Genomic DNA, 26556 nt, shown 5'->3' on the forward strand with positions numbered 1-26556 from the left:
ATCTCTATGTGATCATTTTGTGTCTGTTTGTGGTTGATTTGCATCACTGATGTCTAATGAGCCCCTGAGCTTGTACCGAGTTGGCCCATTCAGTGATTCATCCATGTATAAGGTACAACAAGTGCTATATGTAGCTGTTTTTACATGCTTATGTGTGTTTAAATGGCTACAAACATAGTGTAATACTACAGGTTTCTGTCTACTATCTTTCACAGTCCTCCACCAATCAACAGTCGGAGATCAGTGCAGCACGAAATCTTGTAACGTAACAACAAATTATACAAAAACACACTTTACTCAATGCAGTTTCCCCGTTTCTAGCCTCTGTGCTGAACTAAGCTCAACAGGTGCTGTCTGTAGATCATGTTTACTGTTCACATATGTGATTGAACATGCAGATTCATTAAAGATTTCCTGGTCCAATCACCTGAGGTCAGGTAGATCTTCTTACAGCACATGTGCCAGCAGCAGCAGCAACAGTGTTTTGTTTTGAGTAAATAAAAAAGGCACAATACAAATCAGTAACACTAGTGTCTGATTTAAAAGAGTCTATTGAAAAAAAAAAACATAATTCAAGACAAGTTTGTCATCTGGACCTCGTAAGGGTAGAAATTCCTTTCCTGCGAGGTGGTTGATAATTTCAGTGAAAGGAAGCCATTCCAGTGGTTTCATGGTGGTGTTAACGCAGCTGGATACAGTGTTGGGTTTGCGGCGGGTGAAAACACAGGTGCTGGTGAAGCCAGGGGAAATGCTTTACAGCCTGTAAACAAGCACTTCTCTTATAATTTCTCGTCTTCAGAGTTTCATCCTGCCTGCTCTCGTTGTTAAGGCTGAATTTTCTAATAGCTACTTGACAGCTGTGTTTGATGTGTGCGTGCGTGTTATAAAGAGTGTCCTGACTTGTCATGAGAGTCTGTTTTTCTGTCCAAACTGTCAGTCTGTTGTCACGTTGATATGTGAGTTCGTTCATAATGACTCAATGACATCAGGTTCTTGTTTGCATGGCTGTATAATAATCAGCAGTAGCGTCTCAATCACTCTGCTATGTCAACAGCACTCTCCCTGTTCTGGCTTGCTCTGAGGCAAGAATTTCTTGATACATGTCTGCATGTGTGTGCTTTTGTGTGCAATTAAGTACAAGCCATGGAGCATGGATGTTTTCTATGAACAGGACTGGATAGTTGTACAGACGTGGACAAAATTGTTGGTACACTTCCATTAAAGAAAGGAAAAACCCACAGTGGTCATTAAAACAAAGTGAAACTTTCAAAAGTTATAATAAATAAGAATTTAACTACTTAGCAGACATTGCCTGTCAGATTTTCATAAATTAATTTTTGGTACATTTTTATTTATTAATACTTTTGTCAGTTTCAAGTTATTTCAGTGAGCTTTCGTGGGTTTTCTTTATTTAACAGAAGAGTACCAACAATTTCTGTACATGAAGAACTCCAGGGAGTTTCAGTTGTGTTTCCTGCTGTACGTCTCTGTCTTCTTAACCCATCAGCTGGGATTTATTTCTTCCATAAGTTAATCACAGCTCATGGGATAATACTGACCGCATGCTTCCTCTGACCGTCCTGCAAAAGGTAAACATCCCTTTTATACCATAGTTGCACCAAACAAACTCTTTATTCTGCACAGGGATTCGTTAATATTAACTGATTCCACTGACAAAGCTAAAATGTATTAACTTATTGCCCAATTGATTTTGTAACACAGAGCTACGTCCACACATTAGACCAAAAAGATTTTTGAGTTTTTTTCTCTAAAACTGCTCTAGATTTGAGATTAATTTATTAGTATTTAATAGAAAATTAAATACTCTTTTACTTGCTGTAATTATTCCTCTGGTATTTAAAAGGCTATAAAATTTAATTTTTTAATGTGTCTTTAGTCAAAAAATTTTTCAGAAGTTTATCAATTAAAATCAGACTTCAGATGTCTGAGATAATCAACTTCCAAATTTCAATTAATTGAAGAAAACACTTCTTCTTTCCTGAGCTTTTCTGAGCTACAGTGGAAGCAATAACAAAAACTAAGAATATGGTATTAAAGAGGATAAAACTTTTGAACATATCTACTTATATTTGTCCGACTCTGACAGTTGAAGCCTGTTATTAGGTTCAGATAAACTCTAGAATGTCATTTTGTACAAAATGAGTCATATCAGGCAAGACACAAATGAACATTATTGCAGAAATTGTATGGACTTCAGGGTTAGGAAGTAGAGGGATGAAGACTATAAATAGCCAAGAGTGAAATACTGCTGGAGCCTTGATGTAGCTTTGATATTGGTGGTGGAGGGGTGCGGCTTAGACGACATTAACAGCTGAAACAGACGAGCAAAGGTGGTTTAAATATTCCACAGCTAGAACCTTGTGAAATGATGGGATAATAATAGGCTGAAAGAGCTGTAGATTAGTGATGAGGTAAATTGGCTGGCCAGTGTCTTCCTGCTTCAGCTTGCACTAAAACTCCAAAAGCCCGTTCAGTGGGTATTTTTTAGAGGCCTAGAGGGATTAGTGCATTAAGCTAAATGTTTTCATGTACATTAGTATTAAAAGTATTAAATATCATTAGAGCCATAAATTACACATACAAATGGCCCCTTTTCTGGTTTATGAATAGCTTGTGATACCTCATCCTGGACCTCAGGGTGCTGGTAGATGTGTGACACACTTAGCAGCGTGGGGGCGTCAGTCTCAGGGTGCTGGGTGCTGCCGGAGATGGGCATTGTGACTCCCAGCAAGAGGAGGGGAAGGTAGGAGGAGGGATGGGGGATATTGTCCCTGTGCCTGTGGGAGTTGCTATGCACTCTGGGGCCAATAGCAACACAAGAATGCTGACAGGACAAAGGCCATAACTCCATTCTATAGCAGCACAAGCGAGGCTTTGTGTTCATACAGGAACGCTCACATTCATATTCATGCACATGCATGCATTCACCATTACTACGATACACACAAACACATACATAAACTATACCGCAGCAAAGTATGCATCTATGCAAGCATGCCAAAGCTCATTCATCAACTAGTTTCCCACACCATGCAGCCCCCCCACCCCCACAGGACGTCTCCATCACAGGCTGAGAATGGCCAGTCAGTGCGGGGACAATGAGTGAGAGAGTGAGGTAGAAATACAGAGAGAGAGAGAGAGAGAGAGTGAGAGGAGGTCCACGGTTCAGCTGCAGAGTGTGTGTGTGTGTGTGTGTGTGTCTGTGGCTCCCTGTTGTGTCTTTGCTTCAAGGCAAGTTCCCAACATGTAAACGCCTCCGTGCCCACCTAACCTGAAGGGCTGCACCGAGCAGTGGTGGAGGAAATACTTAATAAAGTTTTCAATCTAAGGGTCACGACCCTCCAGAATCAGAGCGCAGCACAAATGTGTTTTATCTGAATTTTTTATTATTTAAACTAAACCATCAGAGTAGTTTATAAACCATGAACCACGTCCTGACTCCTGGTTCTTCATGGACACATGTCGGAGTGTCCTTGGATGAGACAATGAAACCCATGTACTGTATAAGGTCTGTAATTGTAATGTCCTTTATTGTTATTAGTGTAAATCCAAAAGCATATAAACAAACAAGTGTGCGGAGCAATGGGGAGACTTTGAGTAACATCAGCTTCTTGTATTGTCTTCTATTGCACTGTTTGGAAAACTGCACCTTAATATGTGCTGGTAACAGTAACGAAGCTACAGGTGAGGTTACCATATAGTTATTAGTAAGAAAAAAATCTGTTTCCCAACTCAAAGCTATAATATGAAACTAAAGCCAGCGCTAAGACGAGACTTCAGCTACGTGTGTTAATCAAGAAGCTACAAAACTTAAAATCCTCTCTGTACTCTTTTATCTTCCAAAACTATTTGGTGCTCACGTGAAATTTTGAAATAATAACTAGAAAAGCCTTTTTTTTGTAGGATTTGGTTGAATGCACCCTACACCCTCTCTGTTTTTGTCTTTAGTTGAATGTGATGTTGGTAAACCACAGTGAATGTGCATTTAGTTTTAGCAAATTGATCACATGCTTTATTATAAATGGGTCATGTGCCAACAAGTTAGGCAATACCTGGATTGATTTCTAACAATGCATTATGTTTTAAAAGCTTGTAATATGGAATTTAAATGTAAAATGATTACGCGGTGAATCTGCTTAGTTCATTTACTGAGGCATTCCTTCCAGTCATTTCTACTTCTGTATGCACTCGTTCACCCCTTCCTCTGCTGTCTGAGAACAGCATGGCAGAAATGCGAACGGGCCACGAATGAGGAAATGTGGGTACAAGAGGGTATCCGGCCTCAGCTGTGAGAAAACATCCACTCCCGCTTACCTCTCGTCAGTGGGGCGAGGCTAGCAGACAGGTGAGGGACCTTCGACCCGGCCGGCCGCGGAGTGCCGCTCAGTGCGCCAGGAATGTGTCTGCACCTCTCTGCCAACCACGTCACAGTGAGAGGGCGAGGAAGCGGTGGAAAGCACACAATCTGCCTTAACCCAAACAGAATGTGTGCGCTCGCCCCAGCCTCTGTGTTATGGTCTACATTCTGTGGCTCTGTGTGAACGTAGAGGAGAGTGTTGTGAGAGCCGGAGTGATGGATGACTTAATCTGAAGGGACACACAGAGCAGCACAGGAGGTGTGTGTGTGTGGGAAAGAAAGCAAGGTGATAAGGATATTTTTGTCCAGTTTATGTGAAGTATTTCAAGGCCTGGATGGTTATATCAACTGTTGTTGAGGGTTTGTGTGCATGTGAGTGTGTGTGTGGGCATAGCTCTGCTCTGCAACAAGGTTTCAGTGAGAGGGTTAGATAGCTGGAAGCTATCAGAGGATAAGACCAAGTCTATTGGTAAGTGGATGATTTTTAAAACAGAGCTTTTCTTCCTTTGTTCTGAATAAAATCTGCTCATGAAACATATGCAAACATCAAAACATGCAGGACAAGCCAAACTAACAGGAAGCAATACAACCCAAGCCATAAACCATGATAACTAATCATAAGCTAAAGAGCTTAATAGCACTGTTGTCAACACACTGTGATTATATTTGTTTTCAGTATATCTAAAAATAAAGTCTAGTTAGCAACGAAAGAACATTAACCAATCTTTAATTAAAAAGTACACTCTGGGTCGGGCTTGTTCATGCTTCAGCACGTGATAAGAGACACGGGACAACGCTGCCTCCTTTAAAAAAGTCGCTTTCTTCACAATAATTCACCTTGTGCTCCCGTTTACCTTACTTTACCTTATCTGTCCTTTATCTTTTTCTTTTTAAATTTGGTAGAACACTCCTCAGAACCCTTTTTTTGTCTTTGGTTGTCACTAATAGATTTTGTCAGCTATAATTGTTTGGATAAATAATGTGAGCTCTACAAAATGAGAAAATTAAATGAATCCATGTGTTATAGCGACATGCAGGATATTATTCTAAAAGACTGAGGCTAATGTTAGCGCCACTTTCCAAGAAAAGGTCAAAAGCTAATTATCTAATGTATTTTTACTTTGCATGACTGTGTGAAAATGCTGCATAGCCCTGAACCTGCAACCCCACAAGTTACTGTTACATTATTTATGAGCTAAATGGTGTTTCTTGGCCTTGGAAGTAACATTATTGTAAGTGGGTGTTATATTCTAATTGCAAATTGGAAACAATACCCTCCAGATCCTTTCCACTGGGGGTACATCTCTGACTACAGCTTCATTTACACTGCTTCAACATGCAGAACAGTCCACAGCTGCTGAGCTACTATTGTTTATCACTGTTGATGAGAGAGTTTTACAAAACAACTAGTTTCTTCCATAAATAAAATTCTAGTATAACCATCAGAAACAATGGCTAAACCTCTGAAATTAAGACCCAAGCTGCAATAAAGTAGAATTTTCTTTTAATATTACCATACAATGACAAAAATGAAAACAGATGGAGAAAGATAACAATAATATTTATATAGATATGTACAAATAATACTGTACAAGAGCACAAAGGAAGGAATAAGAAGTGTTTTCTGAATTCAGCAGTGAGTGTAATGTAATAAATCATTATACAGAATGTATCATAAACATTGGTACAGTTGTTTTTGCACGTTTCGTACACAAATCTAAAAAAGTCTTAAGAGCTGGACTGAATCTGGACTGTGCTCATAATGTAGCGCTGCATTCAACCACTCTCTCTCACATGCACACACACATTCACAAATACAGACAAATACATTCACGTTCGGGGTAAAACCCATTCGTTCTGATTTCAACACAGACACACCTGGACTGGCTAAGATTTAACCACCTGTAGTGGCTTGTATGGCTTGTTCAGCGTCACTCTGGGTGCTTTGCACATCACGCCTGCAGCACACACACACACTGCTGCCTCTGTGAGAGTCGGTGAGTCCGCTGTAGTGAAGCATATATGGAACAGACACTCTCCATTCCTTATTCTTTATTTTATTATCCTCTCTCTGTGTGTGCATATTCCCTCAGTCCATCTTAGGCTAAAGTGCTGCAGAGAGAAAGAACTTCAGTTTTTGAACAATTGACTGTACGTCAGGGGGCATTAAGTCACTAAAAATATACAGCTCTCGGGCGTAAAAATGAATTCCTTAATTTCTTGAGCTGCTGCAGCAACAGAAAGGAATGTTTTGCATGCTTGAAAGAGTGAGAGTTTGCTCAGATGCAAGACAGACGTCTTAATAAGATTATGTCCCGTGTGCTTACAGCTTGTGCATTCCACCACTAGCTTTATGTTCTCAATGAAATGGAGGGGTTTCAAACGTCTGTCCTCTCCTCTGAGATCCTGTGTGATCCAATAATCCACATCCAGAGGTCAAGAAAACACAAATCCATTTTGTTTAGTGAAAAACAATCTCTCCTGATGTCTTTGTCCATCCTCCAGTGTTTTAACTGTCCGTCTACCAGTTGCAGTCTTTCTTAAGTAGTGTGAGGACTTTGCGCCCCAAGCTGGCCTTCCAAGGCTTGACAAAGCTCTTCATGTTGACCAGGAGGCGGCCCTGCTTACGGTCCGTGTGGCCGGCCACCAGGTACTCCACTCCTAAGGCATTAGTTAAAAAGTGTTGAGGATGCTACAATATGTTTAGATTTTTATAACTCCAGTCAACTTTGAAGCTACACCAACACAACAGCTCAGATATGTGGAACTGACCTTTATACAAAAACTGTAATGGTTTAAAACATACTTTTCCTTGCATTGGAATTTCTCAGCACTTCACACCCTGTTAATAGCACAAGTGTGTTGGGCCAAAGCAAAACATTAAAAAATTACAATATAAGGGGACGGTGCTGGGCTCTGACACACAGATAACCTACACTCTTTATTGTCCCTGAATGCCTCACACACAGCACACTAGAGCTTCTGCTAACAGACGGCTCATGGTAATCTTCTATTTAGTCACAGTATTACTTTTTCAATGTAAAAACCCTGCACAAAAAAGTGACAATCCACAGATAAGATAGATTACAGATAGATCTCTGGGACACTGTGTTTACTGCATACATGTGTCATTACAAAACAGTTTTAAACCATGGCTGTATCCTAAAAGTTGGACAATTATAGTTTAGTGTGTATCTGACCTGGATTGAGGACGGGACAGGTGCATCCCCGTGCAGTCCAGGATTCCGGGTAGAGGGTGACTCGACCTCGCTGTATCTTCACCTTGGTGTTCTGACTGAGCACCTTCTGAATTTTGACCTCCACCTCAGCATGAGAACCCTTATCATGGGCTGACAGCACTTTTACCTTCAGCACTAGGTAGAGAGACAGGATGCAGGACGTAATTAGACTCAATACCTCAACAGACATTTGGGGATTTGTGTGAAATAACAAGGTTAAAAATGAAGCTGTGTTAACACTGATTTGACAAACTGGTTATTGTTTGTTGGATTGTGTCTTTAACAGGTAATGTAATATAAGTTAGATGGTCATGTTAATGTCTGCTAGTTGTTTTTGATCTACGTTCTTTGGATCTGGTCTAATTATCCTCAGGTATGTTTGTCAGATCAGGTCTGAAGATTAATTATTTCTAAGTTAGGTTCAGGTCAGTTTCCATGGTTCTGTATTTTGAATCAGGTCTGAAATAATAAACCCAAATTGTGCTTAAAAAGAGAAAAAACAAACTACAATTTAAAACTTGAATTTTGATGTTGAAACTAAGGTAAGGTGTAGTAGGGGAGTTCTTACCATATGCGTAGTTCATGGTGCAGAAGAGTTTACTGTTGGTCAGGGCTTGCTCTTTGCACTCACACTTCTCTGCAGGGGACACATATTTCACAGATTTAATATTTGTGACATTGCTGAAGTGGTGTCTGTGCGTGTGGTCTCAGATATGTGGCGTACTAAGAATGCAATAATGTGTCCAGAGAAGGAATGTGCCTATGAAAGCTGCAGAACAGCAGTAACAGCAACAGTTGGTTGAGAGGGTACAGTTGGAAACTATTCATAAGCACAGACACACACACACACACACACACACACACACACACACACACACACACACACACACACACACACACACAGTCACTGTATGTCACCTGAGTAGTGGAGGGCAGAGAAGAGTTCGTCAGCTCTGAAGATCCTAACGGGCTCGCTGGAGTTGCCCTCTAAGTTGTACAGGTCCAAGTCAGAGCTGCATAAACACATTAAACATTATCCCAAACATAAGCACATAAAGTATGTTGGAAAAGGAAATCTGTTAACAACCATCATGTTAGTTTAATAATTAAACACTAAGAATAAGATCTTAAGGAAAGAAATTCCTTTTACCCTGGTGTACAATTATATATTTTTTTACTCACCCAAACATACAGTCTCCAGTAAACGGATCACAGTCTCCTGCACAGTCACATGGACGGCAGCCATATTCATGAAAGCCCCAATATCCCACCATGCACCTGTCGCAGTGGGCTCCACCGACTCCGGGTTTGCAGATGCAGTTTCCATTGGTGGGGTCGCAGAGTGCGCCATCAGCCAAGTGGAAGGGCATAGAGCCCATGGGGTGACAGTTGCATGCTAGAAAAGAAAAAGGTTAAATGAATTTAGATGTGAAATGTACGATTTACATTGTGATTTAGTTTGATTTATAGTAATAAACACTGCTGGGCCTGATGTAAACCTAAATTTTTTTTGCATTCTTACTAAACTGGGAAATTATTAATATTTTGAACATAACTGGAAAAAAATAGAAAAGATTTATATAATAGAAAAGTACTCTTTGTTCATTTGTGGAAAGTAGCAGAGTGAGAAAAATGTAAAACATTTTATAATTAATTTTTTATAAAATAAAAAACAATATTTATTGTGCATGGCTTATTTGTTTTACATATTCCAAAATGCTGTTTGTCTATGAAATGGTACCAGTGAGTTTGGTTACACGTACATGATTCCAAAGAGTGAGTGAATTCATCCTGAGGGGACCATGAATATCTATAATCAAATAAATATTCTGATGACCAAAAGCCAAACATGTTATGCTAAATTCAGAGTATTACCAAAGTCAGAATAATAATAATACGTATATAAAACTATTATTAAACAATGAAACACTGTTGCACTGAGTTCAAAGGTCTTTCTAATCTGACAGTTTGCTGATCTGCAAATTATGAATTATATTATGTTGCAGGAGCTCGTAATACAAAGGACTCTCTCTTTTTCTTATCACAGCTTTCTCCCTCCCTCATGTCCCCTCTTATTGTGCGCTGATAGCGTGTTCTTTAAACAACCTCCAGAAACAATATACTTACACACTCTGTACATAACACCCACCCCTCTTTCCACCCACTGTCTGCTGAGACCTGAGGTCTTTCATTAATCTATCTCTATCTTGGGGGCACATACTGGTCCTAAGTTCAGACTGACTTATTGTAACAAACTGAAAGTGTTTTCGTGTGTTGTTAAATAGCATTTTATGCCTTTATAAGAAGGTTTATAGAAGAGAACTAACAGGAAAACTAGTCGCTGCTAGGTCTTTGATGTGGTGTATCTTTGCCCTTAAGGAATTTTTATTGATTTGTCATCCATCAAGCAAAAATGAAAAAACTTTCTCAATCGTGAGGATTTTCTCTGCCTTTATTTTCATTTAAAATATAAAAGGTTTCACTGGTGGTGAAACAGAAAGTTAAGTTACTGAAACGATTAATCAGTGTTTGACTTGGTTGATTTATCAGTAATTCCATTTTTAGCAAGCAAAAATGCTAATCATTCACTGCTTCTAGCTTTAAACTCTGCATATTATCGTACAATATCAATATGTTTTAAATTTTGGACAAAGCAGGACCCATTCTTAGACTCTTAAATAGGGTTAGGATTAGAAGAATATATACCTTCAGTATTATATTCTTTGTTATCAAATTTCCAATTTTTGCAAATTTCGCCTCGGGCATCAATAAATTATTATCTTATCTTCTGTTGTTGTACTGTGGTGGTGTGTGTAAATGATTAGTGGAGGCTGATATGATTCTACCTAATGTACAAAACCTTAATAAACAAACACTGGTGCTTTAGAGTCTCTGAATGTTTGCCTTCTCAAATTGCAGTTACACCACAAATGTGTCTTTGCCCTGAAGGGATGAGGTCTCCTCAACCTCCCTGAGCTCCAAACCAGACGAGTTCATCAGACAAGTCGCCCGGGACAACACAGGTAAGATAAACCTCATCATGTGACTGAATAGTACAATAAAATCATAAAGACATCACACCGATAAACTTTATAGATGGACTTGAGCGCATGCAGACACAAATACCGAACAAAACGAGAAAATCTGGTGACCTATATGCAGTATTGTTTAGTGCATGTTAATAATTAACCAATTACAGCACCACCTCAACTCCATGTAAAGACAGAACACGTGTCATGATGTGTCGGGTGAGAGTATGTTTACATATTTATATGGGAATTTACAGGCATTTGAAGGGGTCACCACACAAGCAGTCATGTACAGTATGGAGATGTATGTGTATATTTAAGAAATCTGTCAGCTGCAGGAGCTCTGACAATGAAAACTTTATGAGCGTGTGCTGAGACATGACAGCACACCTGCCTGAACAACTCCCCTCGTACACACATTTACTGTAACTTTCACCCCCAACACTAAAGTGTTTTGGTGTGTATGAGCTTGCGTGGCGCTCGAAAAGAGTGTTATCTTTCTCGGGCCCCTCGGAGCCTGGTATGAAAAAAATGTTCCTCACAACGGAGGGAAATTCCTCCATTGTCAGCGAGCGGCTGCAGCGGGATTTCATAACCTGTGCCTTCGTCTCAGAGCATGCTTTCGCTCCTTTCTTCTATCAATCAGCTGTCAGTGTAGATCATTAGCCTTTCAGCCTCTATAATTACCTCACTGTTGCGCTTTCAGGTGCAACGACAACCAAACCCAAACAATGAAAGTCAAACCCCATTACAACACTTCTCTTACAAGAAAGGTGGCGCATCAAATTTCTACGACCTTGTCAGATGCCAGTTCACCTAGACCGTTCCAAATCAGGATGGTTGTAGACTTGTGGACAAGAAACTATAACCATGCTTACAGTTTGGTAAAATGTATTTAGAGACAGTGCTTTAGGCGAATTGTGCTAGTGTTGTTAAGCAAAATGAATATTTAAGATGTTCATGGTCACCAGAAGATGGATCCCTGTCTTTCCCACTAGCAAAAGGTTGACATTTGTGATTGTTACGACCCCACATCTTCCTTTTGTTGTGTTTCTTTCCTGTGCTTTGCCAATGCCTGTTCCTGAGCCCTGGATGGCCTCAGCTCCTGTACCAAGCCCATATGCAAATCTTTCCTGTGCCCATGCACCCTCATGATTCCTGGATCATCCCAGCTCCTGTCTCACGCCCATTACCACGTGCTCCCCCGCCTCTGTCTTTCTATTGGGTTAGGGTTAAGTTCCAGGACTCGTCATGACACCTGTTAAAAACCCTGCCTAGCACACATTCAGTGTGGCTGCAACCTCCGTGTTGGTTAGTTTGGTGGGTTAGAGTAGTGTTTTTCAGTTTTGTGTTAGTAGGTTGTATGGCCTTGTAATCACATTGAAGCTTTGTTGTGCCCTTGTTTTATTTGGTAGAAATAAAACAAAGGTCCTTGTTTTTTAACCACCAACTGCTAAATTTGTGTACAGGAAGCTGGGTTAGGTCATAGACAGAAACACACTCACACACTTTCATCAGCCATTCCTTGTATCTCAATACAAAAAACAATAATAAAAAAAAAGCTGAATTAACGTGATGTTAGCATTTAGCATAACGCACTACTTCTCCTCAACAGGTGTGTTGGGTCAGGGTTCCAATATGGGAAAAAGGCCAAAAACGTACAGAATTTGCACCTGCAACTACACGTTTAATTAGCCACGACTCGACTGAAATGTTTCACATTCAGGCCTGATTGATATGATTACAGAAGTACGAGGCAGATGTGGCTGAGTGTGGAGTGCAGTCTTGTGTATCCCCCTTATTCTTTTAATTACAGAGCTAAGCATTGATTAGGTAGGTTCCAGGGGTAAAAGTTGTTTAAAATGTTGTTATGGATTCATGTGTAGACAAACACACACTTTAGTATCATGTACGAAGTCCAGCATACCTGCAGGACTGAGCTCACTGGGTCAAATCTGACAGATAATCACCGGGAGAATGTAGCCACCGATGTGTTCACGGATGATTATCTTGTGTTTACTTAAAACCCATCTCATCGTCAGGGCTGCACAATCCACCGCCACACCCATTCACACACACACACACACACACACACACATGCATAGACCTATACTTACAGTATAGGACCTTTACACATTTACAGCTCCCAGTGATTAAAACTGCTCCAGCTCTGAGTCACACGTGAAACAATTCGAGATGGACAAGCTGGGGCTGTGAGTCGGGATTTGAGTCAAAACACAGGAATGCTGCCGTTTGATGATTAACTGTGACGTACGCCGTGGATGTAGTCTGAATCACACAGAAACACACACAAGCACCCACACACACAGAGCCAGGCGCCCATCAGGGATCAACGTTATTCAGCACGTCCCGGCTTGTGATCTCAGCATTCCTTGAGAAAATGAGAGAGCTGTGCCAGTGTGGTGTGAGTGAGGTTGATGTTATCTTTCATCCTAGTAACATTTTGTCAACAATGGCTTGATTAATTACACTTCATGACATTCTACAGCGTGTTCTACACGTCTGTGTTTGTGTGTTGCGAGGTGTCTGTTTTACAGGTGATATTCCACAATGCTGTCTTTTCTAACACGTGCCATATTCTCTCTGCCATTTTGTTGCTGCTATAGTGAGCAACGTGTCTAAGATGTGGGGTGGTCTTCATTTGTGCATCTTACGTTTGCAGGAGTCGGGGGCGGTGTGTGGTCGCTGGGGGTCTCTGTAGAAGCCGGCTTTGCATTTCTGGCATTGACGTCCTTCGGTGTTGTGCAGACAGTCGCACACTCCTCCACTCCGCTGGCCGGACTCACGCCACGCCGTCCAGTCAAAATGGCAGCTCTGTGCGTGACCGTTGCACTTGCATTCTGGTGAAAGAGGGAGAAAATCAACAAGGACATAAGCCAGTGGAGCCATGAGCCAGATAATTAGGGCTGTCGTTAGCATTTTGACCAGTTACATATGACACAAGTTTTAATGTCACTTTAATGTCACTGCAAAAGATGGAGCAGTTATTAAAACATCAGCTTGATCAGAAATTAAGTAGAGACACTGTTAATGTTGCTTATTTCTGTTTTTAAATGGACGATCTCATGGACTGCTCTCAGTCTGGGTCTATCATCCCCAAAACATTTAAAGTAATGTAGTAGAAGCAAAGCAGATTGTGACAAAGGCCCCTCGTTATGTAACATCTCGTTAAGTTGTTGTGGTGGAAAAGGTTCATCTGTGTTCGTTAGACTCACTCCGACACTCGTGTGGAGCCCCCGTCAGTCCGTCAGCAGGCTGCCAGGGCCGGTCATGGTAAAGAGGAGCGCAGCGCTCACAGTGATCACCTGCGGTGTTGTGTCTGCACACACACTTCCCATGGACCTGAGACAGAGAGATAAGGGGGGCGGAGCACGCTCATTAGCAACAAGCAAAATGACAGGTAGAGAAGGAAGGACGGGAGGAACAAAGAGGTCAGACTGATGGAGAGGAAGGTTTCCCACGTGAGGACAAGCTCGTTGGAGGTGAGCACCGTCCTCTCTGTGGATTTCTTATTTCCCCTTGTTCAGTCTGTCTGATGTCTAACATACTCCCTCGTCTGAAATTAGTGAATGGAGATTAATTGTTTGGCTTCATCGCTGGAAACAAGAACGGGCCTCTGCTCTGAAAAGCCTGTGGTTGCGCTTGTGTGTGTTTATGGGTGCGTGTGTGTATGACAAGAGTGCAAGTATGCAGTGCTGAGAGCACAATAACAATCTCCTTGTCATTCCTTTGAGCTGGAATGCCATGCATGCTGGATAATGATTGAGGAGGAGGGGGGCAGTTGCACATTACACCGTGCAACAGTAATGTAGGACACACAATTATACAATGGTCACAGAGGAAGACACACACAACACGCACAGAAAAACACACACCTATTCCTGCATTAGTTTCCCACGGTGTGTGATATATATCACAAACTCCTAAGTGCCTCTGATTCACACACTGTACCGAGTGAGGAGTTAAACACATCCACATGCTATATGAACAGAGCTATAAACGACATGTCCTCTACGTGAACTGACCACAGGTCGCTCCTGCATTGTAGAGGTGGACACACACATGATTGATTTTACACACATCAAACACCATTTCAATTACACTAACAGGAGCAGCAATTGCATAAATGAGAGGTCCAGGTTAATAGGAGGCAGGAGATGAAATGAAACATGTGACAGAAATGAAAAGAGCAGTTGGAGTATAGAAAAAGACAGAAATACACAGGGCCAAGGACAAGAAAGAAAAAGGGCAGTGCCAGCGTCTGGCTCAGGTCTAGACAGCTGGTATTTCAACCCAGTTCACATGTTTACCATAACGTGATTTGGGCTAATTAACACACATGCACATATAGTCCAGTGCAATCGTGAAAACCCGAGCATATGAAGGGGGAGTGATCCTGTCACAAGGATCTTTCTGTGAATCCAAACACAAAAACACAGTTTTTAGAGGAGACATCATCACCAGACATCAACAGTTACTGAAAGGACAAAGATTAGATAGAACCACTACACTATGCTTCCCTGCATATTACTGGATGAGTGCTGCTGTGTTTAAGGTTTTGAACATCACAAGCTTGATTTAAAAATAATCATCATATTGTGAAAGTAACTTTGGAGTCAGCGCTTTTTGTCATTCTCTTAGTTTCACTTATCTTTTCTGGGACAGAAAGTATGTGAGAGCTAACGTCAACATGCAGCATGCTAATAAAAACAAACTCTTTCTCCTTCACTATCTAATGTCTGGTGAAAGTAAAGCATTTTATCTTCTGGCACTTTACTTTTACTGTCTCTGACTTTACTGATTGTGGATTCACTTGGCATCCAGATGAAGCTGAGTCTGCTAAATATTTGTCCCTTCCACTTGTGTTTTTAACACTGTACATAGTTCCTATATTGTCTAGTTGTGTCATAATAAGGAGCCTAAGAAATAAACATATATATGGTCATAATAGCATCTTTAAACAGCATATGTAATGGTGGCCTAATACTTTTGCACGTGTAACATTCCTAGTGAATTACTTTGTAAGTTGAATGGAGTCTTCTACCTTTAACCTGCATGCTGCACAGTCTGAGTAGTAAAACGACCTTTATGTGTAAATTCTGTGAAAAGACGTAAAGAAAAGCAGAAGAATCCTAAAATGAAAACAGTGAAAGTGGATAGAAAGAAAAGAGACACACACCCTGGCTTGACTAATTACTGTTAATGTTCCAGTAGCTGGCCTTGGATGTCATTATGTGTGTGTGTGTGTGTGTGCTGGCTTTGTGACTAACTAACAGACAGTGTAATCACTCTGAACCGCAAAACCCCATGTGGGGCTCCAGGAGCACAAAACAACAAACAAACAAACTGGTCCCTTCATCCTCGCTCACAGTGTCTGGGCAGTAATGACTCGACATACTGTATCAGGGAAACTTTCTCTGCTGATTACTGCACACGTACACACACACAAACACACTCAGAGCAGACAAAACATTGCATACTTCATGCACGCACCTGATACATGAAGCAGGACGACCAAACAACACATACAGTATATTTATGCGCAGTATAGAATATAATCATCCATTGTGTGTTTGGTGCACAGTATATAAAGACACCCTCGGGAGTCCACACACACACACACACACACCCTTCCCTTCCTTTAGTGATCAGTAATCTCTGTCCTCATCTCCCGTCTTCTGCTTCTTGTTTGGGTTTTGCCAGAAATGGCGGCTCTGGGTCGAAACAGACACACAAAACAAACTGCTGACAGGCGGGAAAAGCATTTATATAACCTGTGTGTGTTTACTGAACACTCCTGCATGGCACACAGCCGCATGGCGCGCCGATGGCCTGAGGTAATGTCGGAGGGACAGTTATCAAAGTCCTGGGTGCAGTTTTTGGTTTCATGTTGCACATAAGTAGGCTTTAACATGATTTATTATTATTATTATGATCCTGGTGCTTTCACAGTCCTGTGGTTTAAACACTGTTTCAGAGGATTTTCTACCCTCAGAAGAAGGAAATCCTCATGAAAACCCTCAGTAGAGCTACTTGGAATTTCTTGGCATGAAATTAGTCAGATTTAAAGATTTACTGTGTCCAATAAATCACCACCTTCATTACAAAACCGCTGGTAACAGCGAAGAAAACACATGAATTGTCTTGTTCATTCAACATTTTCTCAGTTTCATACTGTATCAGGATAAAAAATTAGCACTTTGTTGTTTTTTCCAGGCGCAGTATGTGTGGCTGTGGTGCAGTAAGTTGTGTTGGGCGTTGGCACGAAGTGACTCACTGGATAAACGAAGAGACGATAAGAGGCGAACAAAAGATGCTAAGCCTTAACAATGAATGTCATAATAACCATTATCAGGAGCTGTAATTGCTTTTTTGTTCAGTTTTGTGGCAGATAAAATACACTTCAGTATTAATTAAAGGAATAGTTCACCATTTCTTGCTGAGAGTCAGATAGGAAGACTAATGTCACATATGTTGGTATGGTAAATATGTAGCTTAGCTTAGCAAAAATGTTGTATTACTGTCAGTATCAGACTTATTGATACACCATCAGTTGGGCTTTACAACTTTTTCTAGTGCTGCCTGTTTATCTAGTTGTAAAGGAAACTCTCCCTTTCCCTATTGAGTGTTCAAGTTCTGTTTGTGGAGATGGCTGTGATAGGAGCCCGGCCATGAAACATCTGTCTGTTCACACCTTTATCAGCCCCATCATTAACTCTCAGTTCCCCAGTGTTAATTTCTCCATCTCTTGTGTTTGTATCAGTGGAAAAGCAGCTGTTGATCTAAACAAACCGAGGAAGCAGGAGAGAAAAAGTGAAGTGTTGCCAAGACAAACTGAACGAGGCGTTTAGTCTGTAAATATCAAGAACTAAAATCTTGATTTCCTTAGTACCCTTTTTACGGGTAGTGCCTACTTCATGATAATTATAAAAATGAATGAAGGGCAAATCTAAAGTAATAAAGGACACAATGATGTCTTTTTTTAATGTGCAGAAATGTATTAAAAGATGTATTTAAAGCTTATGAAGCGCTGGCACGTTGATGTAATGACAAACAGTGGATATACTCCAAGGTTAAATGTTCGCACTTCATGTCTAAGTGTTGAGTTGAAGGAAGGAAAGTTACAAAAACACAGAGGAGGACTTTAGATTTGCTTGGCCCCTATGACTTTAACAGCCTTATTTTAACGGCCTGTTTCAGTCTTCATGTGGGAACTTAACTATGGTTCTAATAGAGAACACACATCAGTGCCCCTCTCTTACCACATGGTTGGTCCGGTCTCTAATGGGCTGGTATCCTGGTGCAGGAACACACTGCTCCGCGTGCCCATTACAGAAGCAGCTTCCCTTCACTATCAGGTCATAGATGGCGAAGTGTCGTGTCGGGCGAGCTTTGTGTGCGGCAGCGAGGTCTTTGGCCTGACAGGGACACGACTGGTGCTTCAGCAGCCGAACCCGGATGTTGGTCACCTTCAGCTGCTGCTGACCCTCCAGTCCAAACGGATCCAAAGACTCCCACTTTGGGAGGGTTCGGTAGATCACCTGTGGATTAAACAGAAAGAGTGTGTGTTAATTATACCAGACATTTAAGGTTGACTCACCCTGAGTCTGCACCAAATCCTTTAAATCCTTTAATATTTCATAATGCTTGTGTCTACAGTACACAAATCATAGGAGAATGCAAATTTTGAAACTGCCATCAAAGTATCAGCTCGAGTGAAGACACATCACTGGGTTTTCTATAACTACAGAAACAGCGTGATGCTTATTTTTAGGTTTTGTTTGTTTGCAGCCTCTTTGAGTTTTACTATACATGCCGATTTGTGTTCAGTGGTACAGTCACTGATGCTTCTTTACTGTCACTACATCTTTCATGTTTCTGTGGCTTTGTGTTGTTATTATTTGTGCACTAACCTCTGACCTTACTCCCTGAAAGATCAGCAACTATATGTCCTCACATGACCATGAAGGTGATGCGTGTCCACCCATCCTTTCTCCCTCTCTCCCTCCTCTCCCCCTCTCTCTCCTGTCCCTGGACATCCTTCAAACTGAAGATCCCTTTATGGGCTGCCATCACCATGGCAACTGCTGCCACTAGCAACCAACACCGCTGCTGTTGTCAGGGTAAAAAAGTTGGTGTTTGCCCCAGCTCTCGCTGTGCAAGCGATGTGTGTGTGTGTGTGTGTGTGTGTGTGTGTGTCTCTTTACCAAACTGTGTGTTGTTGTCTCTGGCATGCAGTCACTGATATCATTGGATGAGTAGTGTTTGTGTTTATGTGTGTGAGTTTTGGTTGAGATGGAAGCAAAGCCCCCATGCGGCTCCCTCATTGGCTGGATGACTGGCTGAGAGTGTGATGGGAGGCACACTATTAATTTCCCTGTTGTTGAATAAGGTCACGGGGTCACAGCATTGTGCTGCGCAATTAAGAGAACACGACAAATAGGACGAGGGGCGCCGGTCCGCGGGAGAGCACGAAGAGCAGGGCCAGACAAAGACGGGGACGGAGATGCAGCTTCACATAACTCATGGCAGGACAAAAGGTCTGTGACAGCACAGCGACACCAACACGGACACACACAACAACACTGGCATGTGCACAAACACACACTGACAACAACACGTCAGTGTCATGGATTCCTTTCTGCAACAGAAATTCTACAAGAGGCCTCTTGGAGCTTTTACTACACCAACATGCCCCATAGATTCCTGTGAATGTGTAAACAAATTAGTAGAGTGGGCATATACAGTATGCGGATGACACCAATGTTTATATTACGGTATGGACCTGACTCTATGGGTGGAGATGCATATTTTAATACTACTTTAAACTATGTAAGAATTTCTCTGTGCTAATATTTGATTCAAAATGAATACTAGAAAAAGAATTGTGACAAAAATAACAATAAAAAAACTAAAACTAAACTAAAACTTGTTTAGTTCTTTAGCTTAAATGCTTTAATGTTTAATTGTCAGTCATTTATTTTCCCTTATCCTCTTCACTTTTAATTACATAGGCATTTCATGAGCTGTGCTTGTCTCAACAAGACTCTGTTTACTGTAAATTAAGATGGATCCTGTAGCAGCAGAATTTCTTTTTGAATGCATGGGAACATTATATCTTGGTGGAAATTAGATGAAACCAATATGGTACTTCTGATGAGTGGATCTCACTTTTGTTTGTATTCAGTGTTCTGTGCGATTCTTAGTGATGATTTTACTGTATTCTGCTAATGTACAGTTGGCAAACATCTCGTAATGCAGGTGCAAGATGTTAGAAAGAAGACATTTGCTAGAAAACATGGATGTAAAGAAAAAATACAAGCTTTGTATCTAATGCAGCGGAAACTTTTCTTTGTATAGGATACTAATCATTAGTTAATCATCTTAATTATTATGTGTCTGTATATGTGTATGTTGTGAAGAAGATGGTCACATTAGCCTCATTTAATTGTTTCTCTGAGGCCGTCGGCAGTCAGTTCACTGTGGGCCATGTGTCCACTCATAATCTTTCTTCCTGTTTCAGGCAGAAAAATAAAGTAAGCCTGTCTTTAACAGGCCTAATTCCATCAAAGCACTGTGGACTGTAATCTGGTAAACATGCACAATGGGCATTGATGGAAGGAGAAAGACGGAGAGGGGGGATGGGTGTCTAGCCAACAGTACCAACATCTATCAGAGCAACGGCACTTCCTTCCCAGTAGACAGACGGAAAGCTTACTGTATGTGTTCGTCTGAAAGTGCATGGACGAGTGTGTGTGTGTTGGCTGGTCTGCCTCACTCTCTAAGGAGGTCACTCTCTACAACAAACACTCACATTCTTCCATCCCAGCTGACCTCATAAATAAGACAAGGAGTCTGGCATACTCTGACACACACCACCCATTCCCACCACTACAGGTGAACATGAAAAGCTTTCAGCACAAGAGAGGAACAGAAAACTGAGAATACCTGCTGCCTGCAATCGCTCCCCCCTTTGTTCACCCTCCACCAACCCCAGACACTCACATGCTGCCCAACATGCTTTGATACACCGTAAGGAAACACACATGCATCCACATGAACTTTAGATAAAGTCGACAGCCAGCTGAGGTTTCTTTTCTATACTTTAATTAAATTGTTTATTGAGTTATTGAGGATGTTTAAAAGCTACACTTGGTTTGGACAAAATGCATCACTACAAACCACAGAACAAAAGTGTTGTCCACATTGGGGTTTGAACAAGAATATAAACACAGGAGGAAGACCCAGTTCTGTAATAATCCTATAAATGAAAAATTGCAGTGCAACGTGAAACAGCTGCACAACTGGCATATGTTCATAATCACGGTAATTATTAATCCAAATACACCACGCAACATTTTTTCTAGCCAAAAGCCTAGTGATTTGGGCAGGATTGAGCCGCTGCAGATTTTGCTTAGACCACATTTACTAAAGGGTCTCATTGTGACTGTTTTGATCTGCACCCGAGTGTTCTTGCTGTGTTCAAGAATGTCTGAACATCAGCTGAAACTCTGTAGAAGTTGCGTGATGCTAAAGGACAATGACCCAAAACACACAACAGAATGGCTCCAGAAAAACAAAATCTGCCTTTTGAAGTGACCAAGTAACAAGTAATCACACACAGGTGATCAACAGTTAGAGTTTAATTTCATGGTTATTTTAATTCATTAAGTCGTTAAGGCCAAAAATGCAACTGGAAGAAAATATCCAGAAATAAAACTGGTGGCAAGAAAGAGCTGAAGAGCAGCTGCAGCAGCAGGTCTGTTAAAGTGCTACTTGACCTCTTTTAACCTCTGGGTCATCAGTGGAGGAGTCAGAGGTCAGAGGTTGTTGCTCCTAGCACAGGTGGCTGCAGCTAATGTGAAGCACAGACTCGGAGTTCTGACAAAAAGAAGTTGTAGAACAGACGTTTTCACACCTTCGTGCACAAAATATAGTAATACTTGATGTACGTCTAGGGATTTTAATGAAGCTCAACGACTCATAAACACAGCACGAGTCTAAAAAGCGAGATTTATGATGCAGCAGCAGAATAAGGCCACAACACCTCAGCATCATCAGCAGGGATCTATCAAGCAATCTAAGGGGGCGTAAACGTGCGCTGCAGGGATCCCCGAGCGGCATCACCCTCAGCATGTGCCTCCACACACATCTGCAGAGCAGCTCCCGACACACGCTGTTCCAATCGCACATCAATGGACTCCAGGAAGCCCTCTTGTGCTGCAGTCAGAGTACGCCTACTGAACACTCACTCATGCACATACTCACTCTTGCAGAGCTTCCCCCACCTGGCTGCTCTCTGCTTTCATTCTTGCACAGTGTGTTAACCATGCTCGAGCCATATGACTCTTGCATGTTGTGTGATTTAGAGCAGAAGGAGAATGTGTTTGATTAGGAGGTGTAACAAAAGAGAGGGTGCAGGGGCGTCTGTGGTTTCCACATCAAATACAGCCCGTTTTATTTGATAGTGTTAGCACGCCAGGAAACATTCACCGTCACACCCTTCAGTGGTTTACTGCAGGTGCGTATGTGCTCTATAGGAATTCAACCAAAACGTGATGCAAATCAGTTTAATCAAAGCAAAAACTGAAAAGTAAAAGGCCTGACAAGAGTATACAGAGTAAACCTCACAGTAAAACAGTTCATATTTATGTATCTAGTAATAAGTTAAATGTTTGTTATTTATATTAAAGTACTTTTCTCCTGTCTACTCTTCCTCTTACTGTGTTTTCTCAGATTTTATCTTTGTCCTTAAAGGTTTCACACCTGATTGATTTGGTGACACCTGTGGTTAAAAGTGCCTTTTAATAATAAACGTTGCGACCTGCAAATAAAAGTCCTAGATGTGTATCGACCACACCTTGAGCTCGTTCAGGACCACAGCAGAAGAAGAGCAACTGGTTTATCTGTTTACCGAGGGCGTTTGTTGTGTCATGTTTTATAAAGACTAAAAAGAAACGATCAGTAGCATTATAATAAGTCAGAGGTACATCAGACATCTTATAATCTGGACACCTGAGCTTCCTTCTCACCTCTCCACGGTGGCAGGGAGAAGCCCCTGAGTATTTAGATGTGCAAGAAGCCCCGTCGCGTCCTGCTCCTGCCTTTCCTTCATCCACCCCGAAGGCGGTGCTGCAGTTGCTGGAGTAGTACTGCAGCATCTTCCATGTTCGCCCAAAGTCCTGCGAGCGCTCCAGGGTCATGGCTGCAGGCCTCGGCGAGCGGAACACGATGATGAGATGTGTGAAGTAGAACTCGGTCTCCAGGTCCAGCTGCACCGTCTCTGACTCCACGCCTTCAGCTGACTGCCACCAGGTGTTGGGGTGTCGGAAGGAGGAGTCGGACATCGCCCCTGACAGGTGGGACAGGAGAGGCAGGGCGGCGTTGCACTTGGCGCATTTGGCGGTGCTGCAGGCCAGATTGGCATCAGGGTCGGAGTAGGAGCAGTAGAGCTCGGTGCCGTTGTTGCCACAGACGGTTTGCGTCAGGACCCGACGACCCAGGGCTAAGTTACCCATGCGGGGGTTACAGGCTCGGCTGTCACATCGAGGGGCCACACCTGCCCGAAACACCTCCACTGACAGACCTGGATGGATGGAGAAAACACACATGTGAATAAAAATGTGAAAGCATGAAGTGTGAGGTGGGTGTGATGAGGTGGCTTAAAGGGTCAGTCCACTCTAATAACCAACCTCCTGTGTTATTTAACCTTGCAGATGGATTCAGGTTTTGTTTATCCAAGTATTTATATATCAGTCAGTGAGGTTTCTACAGTACAGTGAATATCTACACATTAAATTACCAGGAAACCTGTTCTAATGCTCCATACAAAACAGAATTGATAACAGACGAACATTTTAGACAACTCTTCCCCTCTGAGCTGATCATTTTGTAACTGGTGTCTAATAATTTACCATATTACCCAATAAAAATGTCTGTTGTTAGTCAGCAGTGAATTCCAGAGGAAGGTAATCTGAGATGTTTTGCTGATTCAAACAGACACAGCTGAAGTTAAAGTAGTGAGAATGTGTGTGAGTGACTGAGCAGGCTGAGAATAAGAGTGTGTGTACACAAGTCAAGTGATTTACCTCGATCGGAAATGTTATGCAAAAGAGAGAATAGAGGCTTTGTGCACCTGTCCGCAGCAGACTGCAGCCAGCGTGGACTCTGACACAGATAAAGTTTGGCAGCTCAGCGAAGATGAGCAGCATTCAGACGCTTTGCAAAGCCCCTGAGGGGCCACAGTGTCATCTCCCAAAGTGGATTTATTATCTTAAACTCTTTAGCTATCTTATCAGATCATCCAGACTGAATTAATGAACTTATTTTATGCTGAAGAACCTTTATTATGTATTATTAAGAACATTATTTTGGATTTCATGCTGACTTCTGTAACTGTGAAAGGAGAAAGATCTTGCACCGTTGTGATGATTAATGGAGAACAGATGAATAACTAAGAGAGAAAAATCATGTTGCATTCAGTTTAAAAGTTGTAGATCCCTAACTTGACCAACAATAGTATAGATGTCAAATATTTTTTTTTAATACCAAACTTCCATCCAAATTAGTGAAAGTGAACAACAACGACCCTGAGACTTGTCGTCTATTGTTCTGTTTCTCATGAGCTTATTGTGGAGGCTGGAGGCTAATAATTCACTTTATTCGACTACAATAAAGTCTAAACTGTTCATACATGCGGGTTCGTGTGTCAGAAACCCAAAGTAGAATCTGTTCCACTCTGGGGTTAATTCGCATAAAAATCCAAGCGAGTTCTGCATTGTAAACGCATATTCGCACCACTTATTGTGACAATGAGGATGTTTGACTACAAATAGAAATAAACACACACTAACCTGCCTCTGACAACAAGGCCACACCGATCACAAATACAATCAACATATCTCCTCAGTGCAGGAATAATCCAGAATAAGAGAGAAGAAACCCGCTGGACTTATTTACACATGAAGTTTCATCCACGATGGCAAAGTGCGCAGGTTCAAATCCAGTGTGGACTTTCTCTTTCACTCAGCTGAGATCCAGTAAACCCATAAAACTCAGCCTGAGGAGGACACAGCATGATCCCGGACGGTGTGTGATGTCCCGCTGAGACAGAGCCGGAGAGCCGGAGAGGAGGAGAGGTGAACGGGTCTGGCCAGCTCGTCTGCAGCCTCCGGACCTGCAGCGTGTTTCATCTCCCTGCAGCGTGAGCTCTATTTCTAAGGCTCCAGACACCGTGAGGCTGTGCACTGACAGCTCCGCCTCTCCTGCACAGAGCTGTCGGACTTAAAGGAACATTCCCACAACCTGCTCCTCACACCAGGGGGGCACTAAATACATACACAGGCACTAATCATTTTAATTTACTGTTACTTTTACTACAGTAAAACACTTTTCACTCATTACTTGACACTTGAAAAATATAATTTTCAACCAAATGATGATGTGCAATTACAGATTAACTAGCTGTCAGCTCATTAAGTCTAAATCAGCTCCATATTTATCTATATTTATTATAAGTATTAATATATTTGGTAGACATCACTACACAATTCTGTAAATACGTTGTAAACATGTTATGAAAACCTGTATTATGTTGATATTTACTACTTTTTCTTGCACCTTAAATGTCTCTGTGAGCTGCTTAACGTGAATTTCGGATTAGTATTCACAAATATAATGTGCTTAAAATAATAACAAATGTCTTGTTCATGTCTTTATTCAGACCAACCATGAAAACCTTATAGTGATAGTGGGAAAAAAGTATGTGAACCCTTGGAGTTAATTACTGTTAAGAAGCTGATGTAGGAAAATGGTTCTTTCCACTCTGGCCCATTTGGGTCAAGCTCCGCTGAACACAGCATGGCTTTGGCTTCACTGTCTGCTGTGCAATCGGACCATGACCTGCTTTCTGAGCACCTGACCCGTGTCCAACAAGCACTGAGCCAAAAGAAACTATCTCACCTGTTCACTTTGTTCTGCCCTCGTTCAGTCACTGCTTCTATTCTTTGTGCGGAAGAAACTTTCTCAGCGCTTTAAACCTCTTGTTACCATGAATGGATTACTGAACAGGCCTGGATTCAGGCCCAATGGTCCAAAGGGGCCTGGAGGCTCCTGCGCCAGAAATAACTCCTAAGATTCAGAGTTGAAAAGTCAGAGACACAAAGAAACACAAAACCACCTCAAAGAAATGTGAAGCTGCTACAAAGAGAGACAAACGACAACATGGAGATACAAATCACCTGGAGAGAGAGAGAGAAGCAAAAAGCACGACAAACTACAAAACTACAAGACCACAAAGATGCAACACAACAACAAAGAGATACAAAACAACGAGAGACACAAAACAACAAAGAGATACAAAATAACAAAGAGAAACAAAACAACAAAGAGACACAAAACAACAAAGAGATACAAAATAACAAAGAGAAACAAAACAACGAGAGACACAAAACAACAAAGAGATACAAAACAACAAAGAGATACAAAATAACAAAGAGATACAAAACAACAAAGAGATACAAAACAATAAATAGATACAAAACAACAAAGAGACACGAAACAACAAAGAGATACAAAATAACAAAGAGATACAAAATAACGAGACACAAAACAACAAAGAGATACAAAACAACAAAGAGATACAAAACAACAAAGAGATACAAAACAACAAAGAGATACAAAACAACAAAGAGATACAAAACAACAAAGAGATACAAAATAACAAAGAGATACAAAACAACAAAGAGATACAAAACAACAAAGAGATACAAAACAACAAAGAGACACAAAACAACAAAGAGATACAAAATAACAAAGAGATACAAAATAACAAAGAGAAACAAAACAACGAGAGACACAAAACAACAAAGAGATACAAAATAACGAGACA

General features: G+C 41.4%; 1 protein-coding gene and 1 long non-coding RNA gene across 2 annotated transcripts in view; one reads left to right on the plus strand and one right to left on the minus strand.

The window, feature by feature from the left end:
* The window catches only part of LOC113163669, an 18487-nt gene extending 5174 nt beyond the window's left edge, over nucleotides 1-13313 (plus strand). The window contains exon 3 of the long non-coding RNA XR_003298925.1: nucleotides 10537-13313. This is a non-coding gene — a long non-coding RNA (uncharacterized LOC113163669). The remainder of the gene's footprint in view (nucleotides 1-10536) is intronic.
* On the minus strand, nucleotides 5884-24867 carry ntn4 (netrin 4). The gene is made up of 10 exons (XM_026362470.2): nucleotides 24521-24867; nucleotides 22700-23253; nucleotides 17930-18208; nucleotides 13883-14009; nucleotides 13322-13507; nucleotides 8800-9013; nucleotides 8536-8630; nucleotides 8186-8254; nucleotides 7579-7752; nucleotides 5884-7039 (listed from the first exon to the last, which is right to left on the minus strand). The coding sequence occupies exons 1-10, from the start codon at nucleotides 24564-24566 to the stop codon at nucleotides 6900-6902; spliced, it is 1884 nt and encodes a 627-aa protein (XP_026218255.1). The 5' UTR covers nucleotides 24567-24867; the 3' UTR covers nucleotides 5884-6899.
* Between the last annotated feature and the right edge of the window lie 1689 nt (nucleotides 24868-26556).

The sequence above is a fragment of the Anabas testudineus genome, chromosome 23, assembly GCF_900324465.2.
Source record: "Anabas testudineus chromosome 23, fAnaTes1.2, whole genome shotgun sequence".
NCBI classification, from domain to species: domain Eukaryota; kingdom Metazoa; phylum Chordata; class Actinopteri; order Anabantiformes; family Anabantidae; genus Anabas; species Anabas testudineus.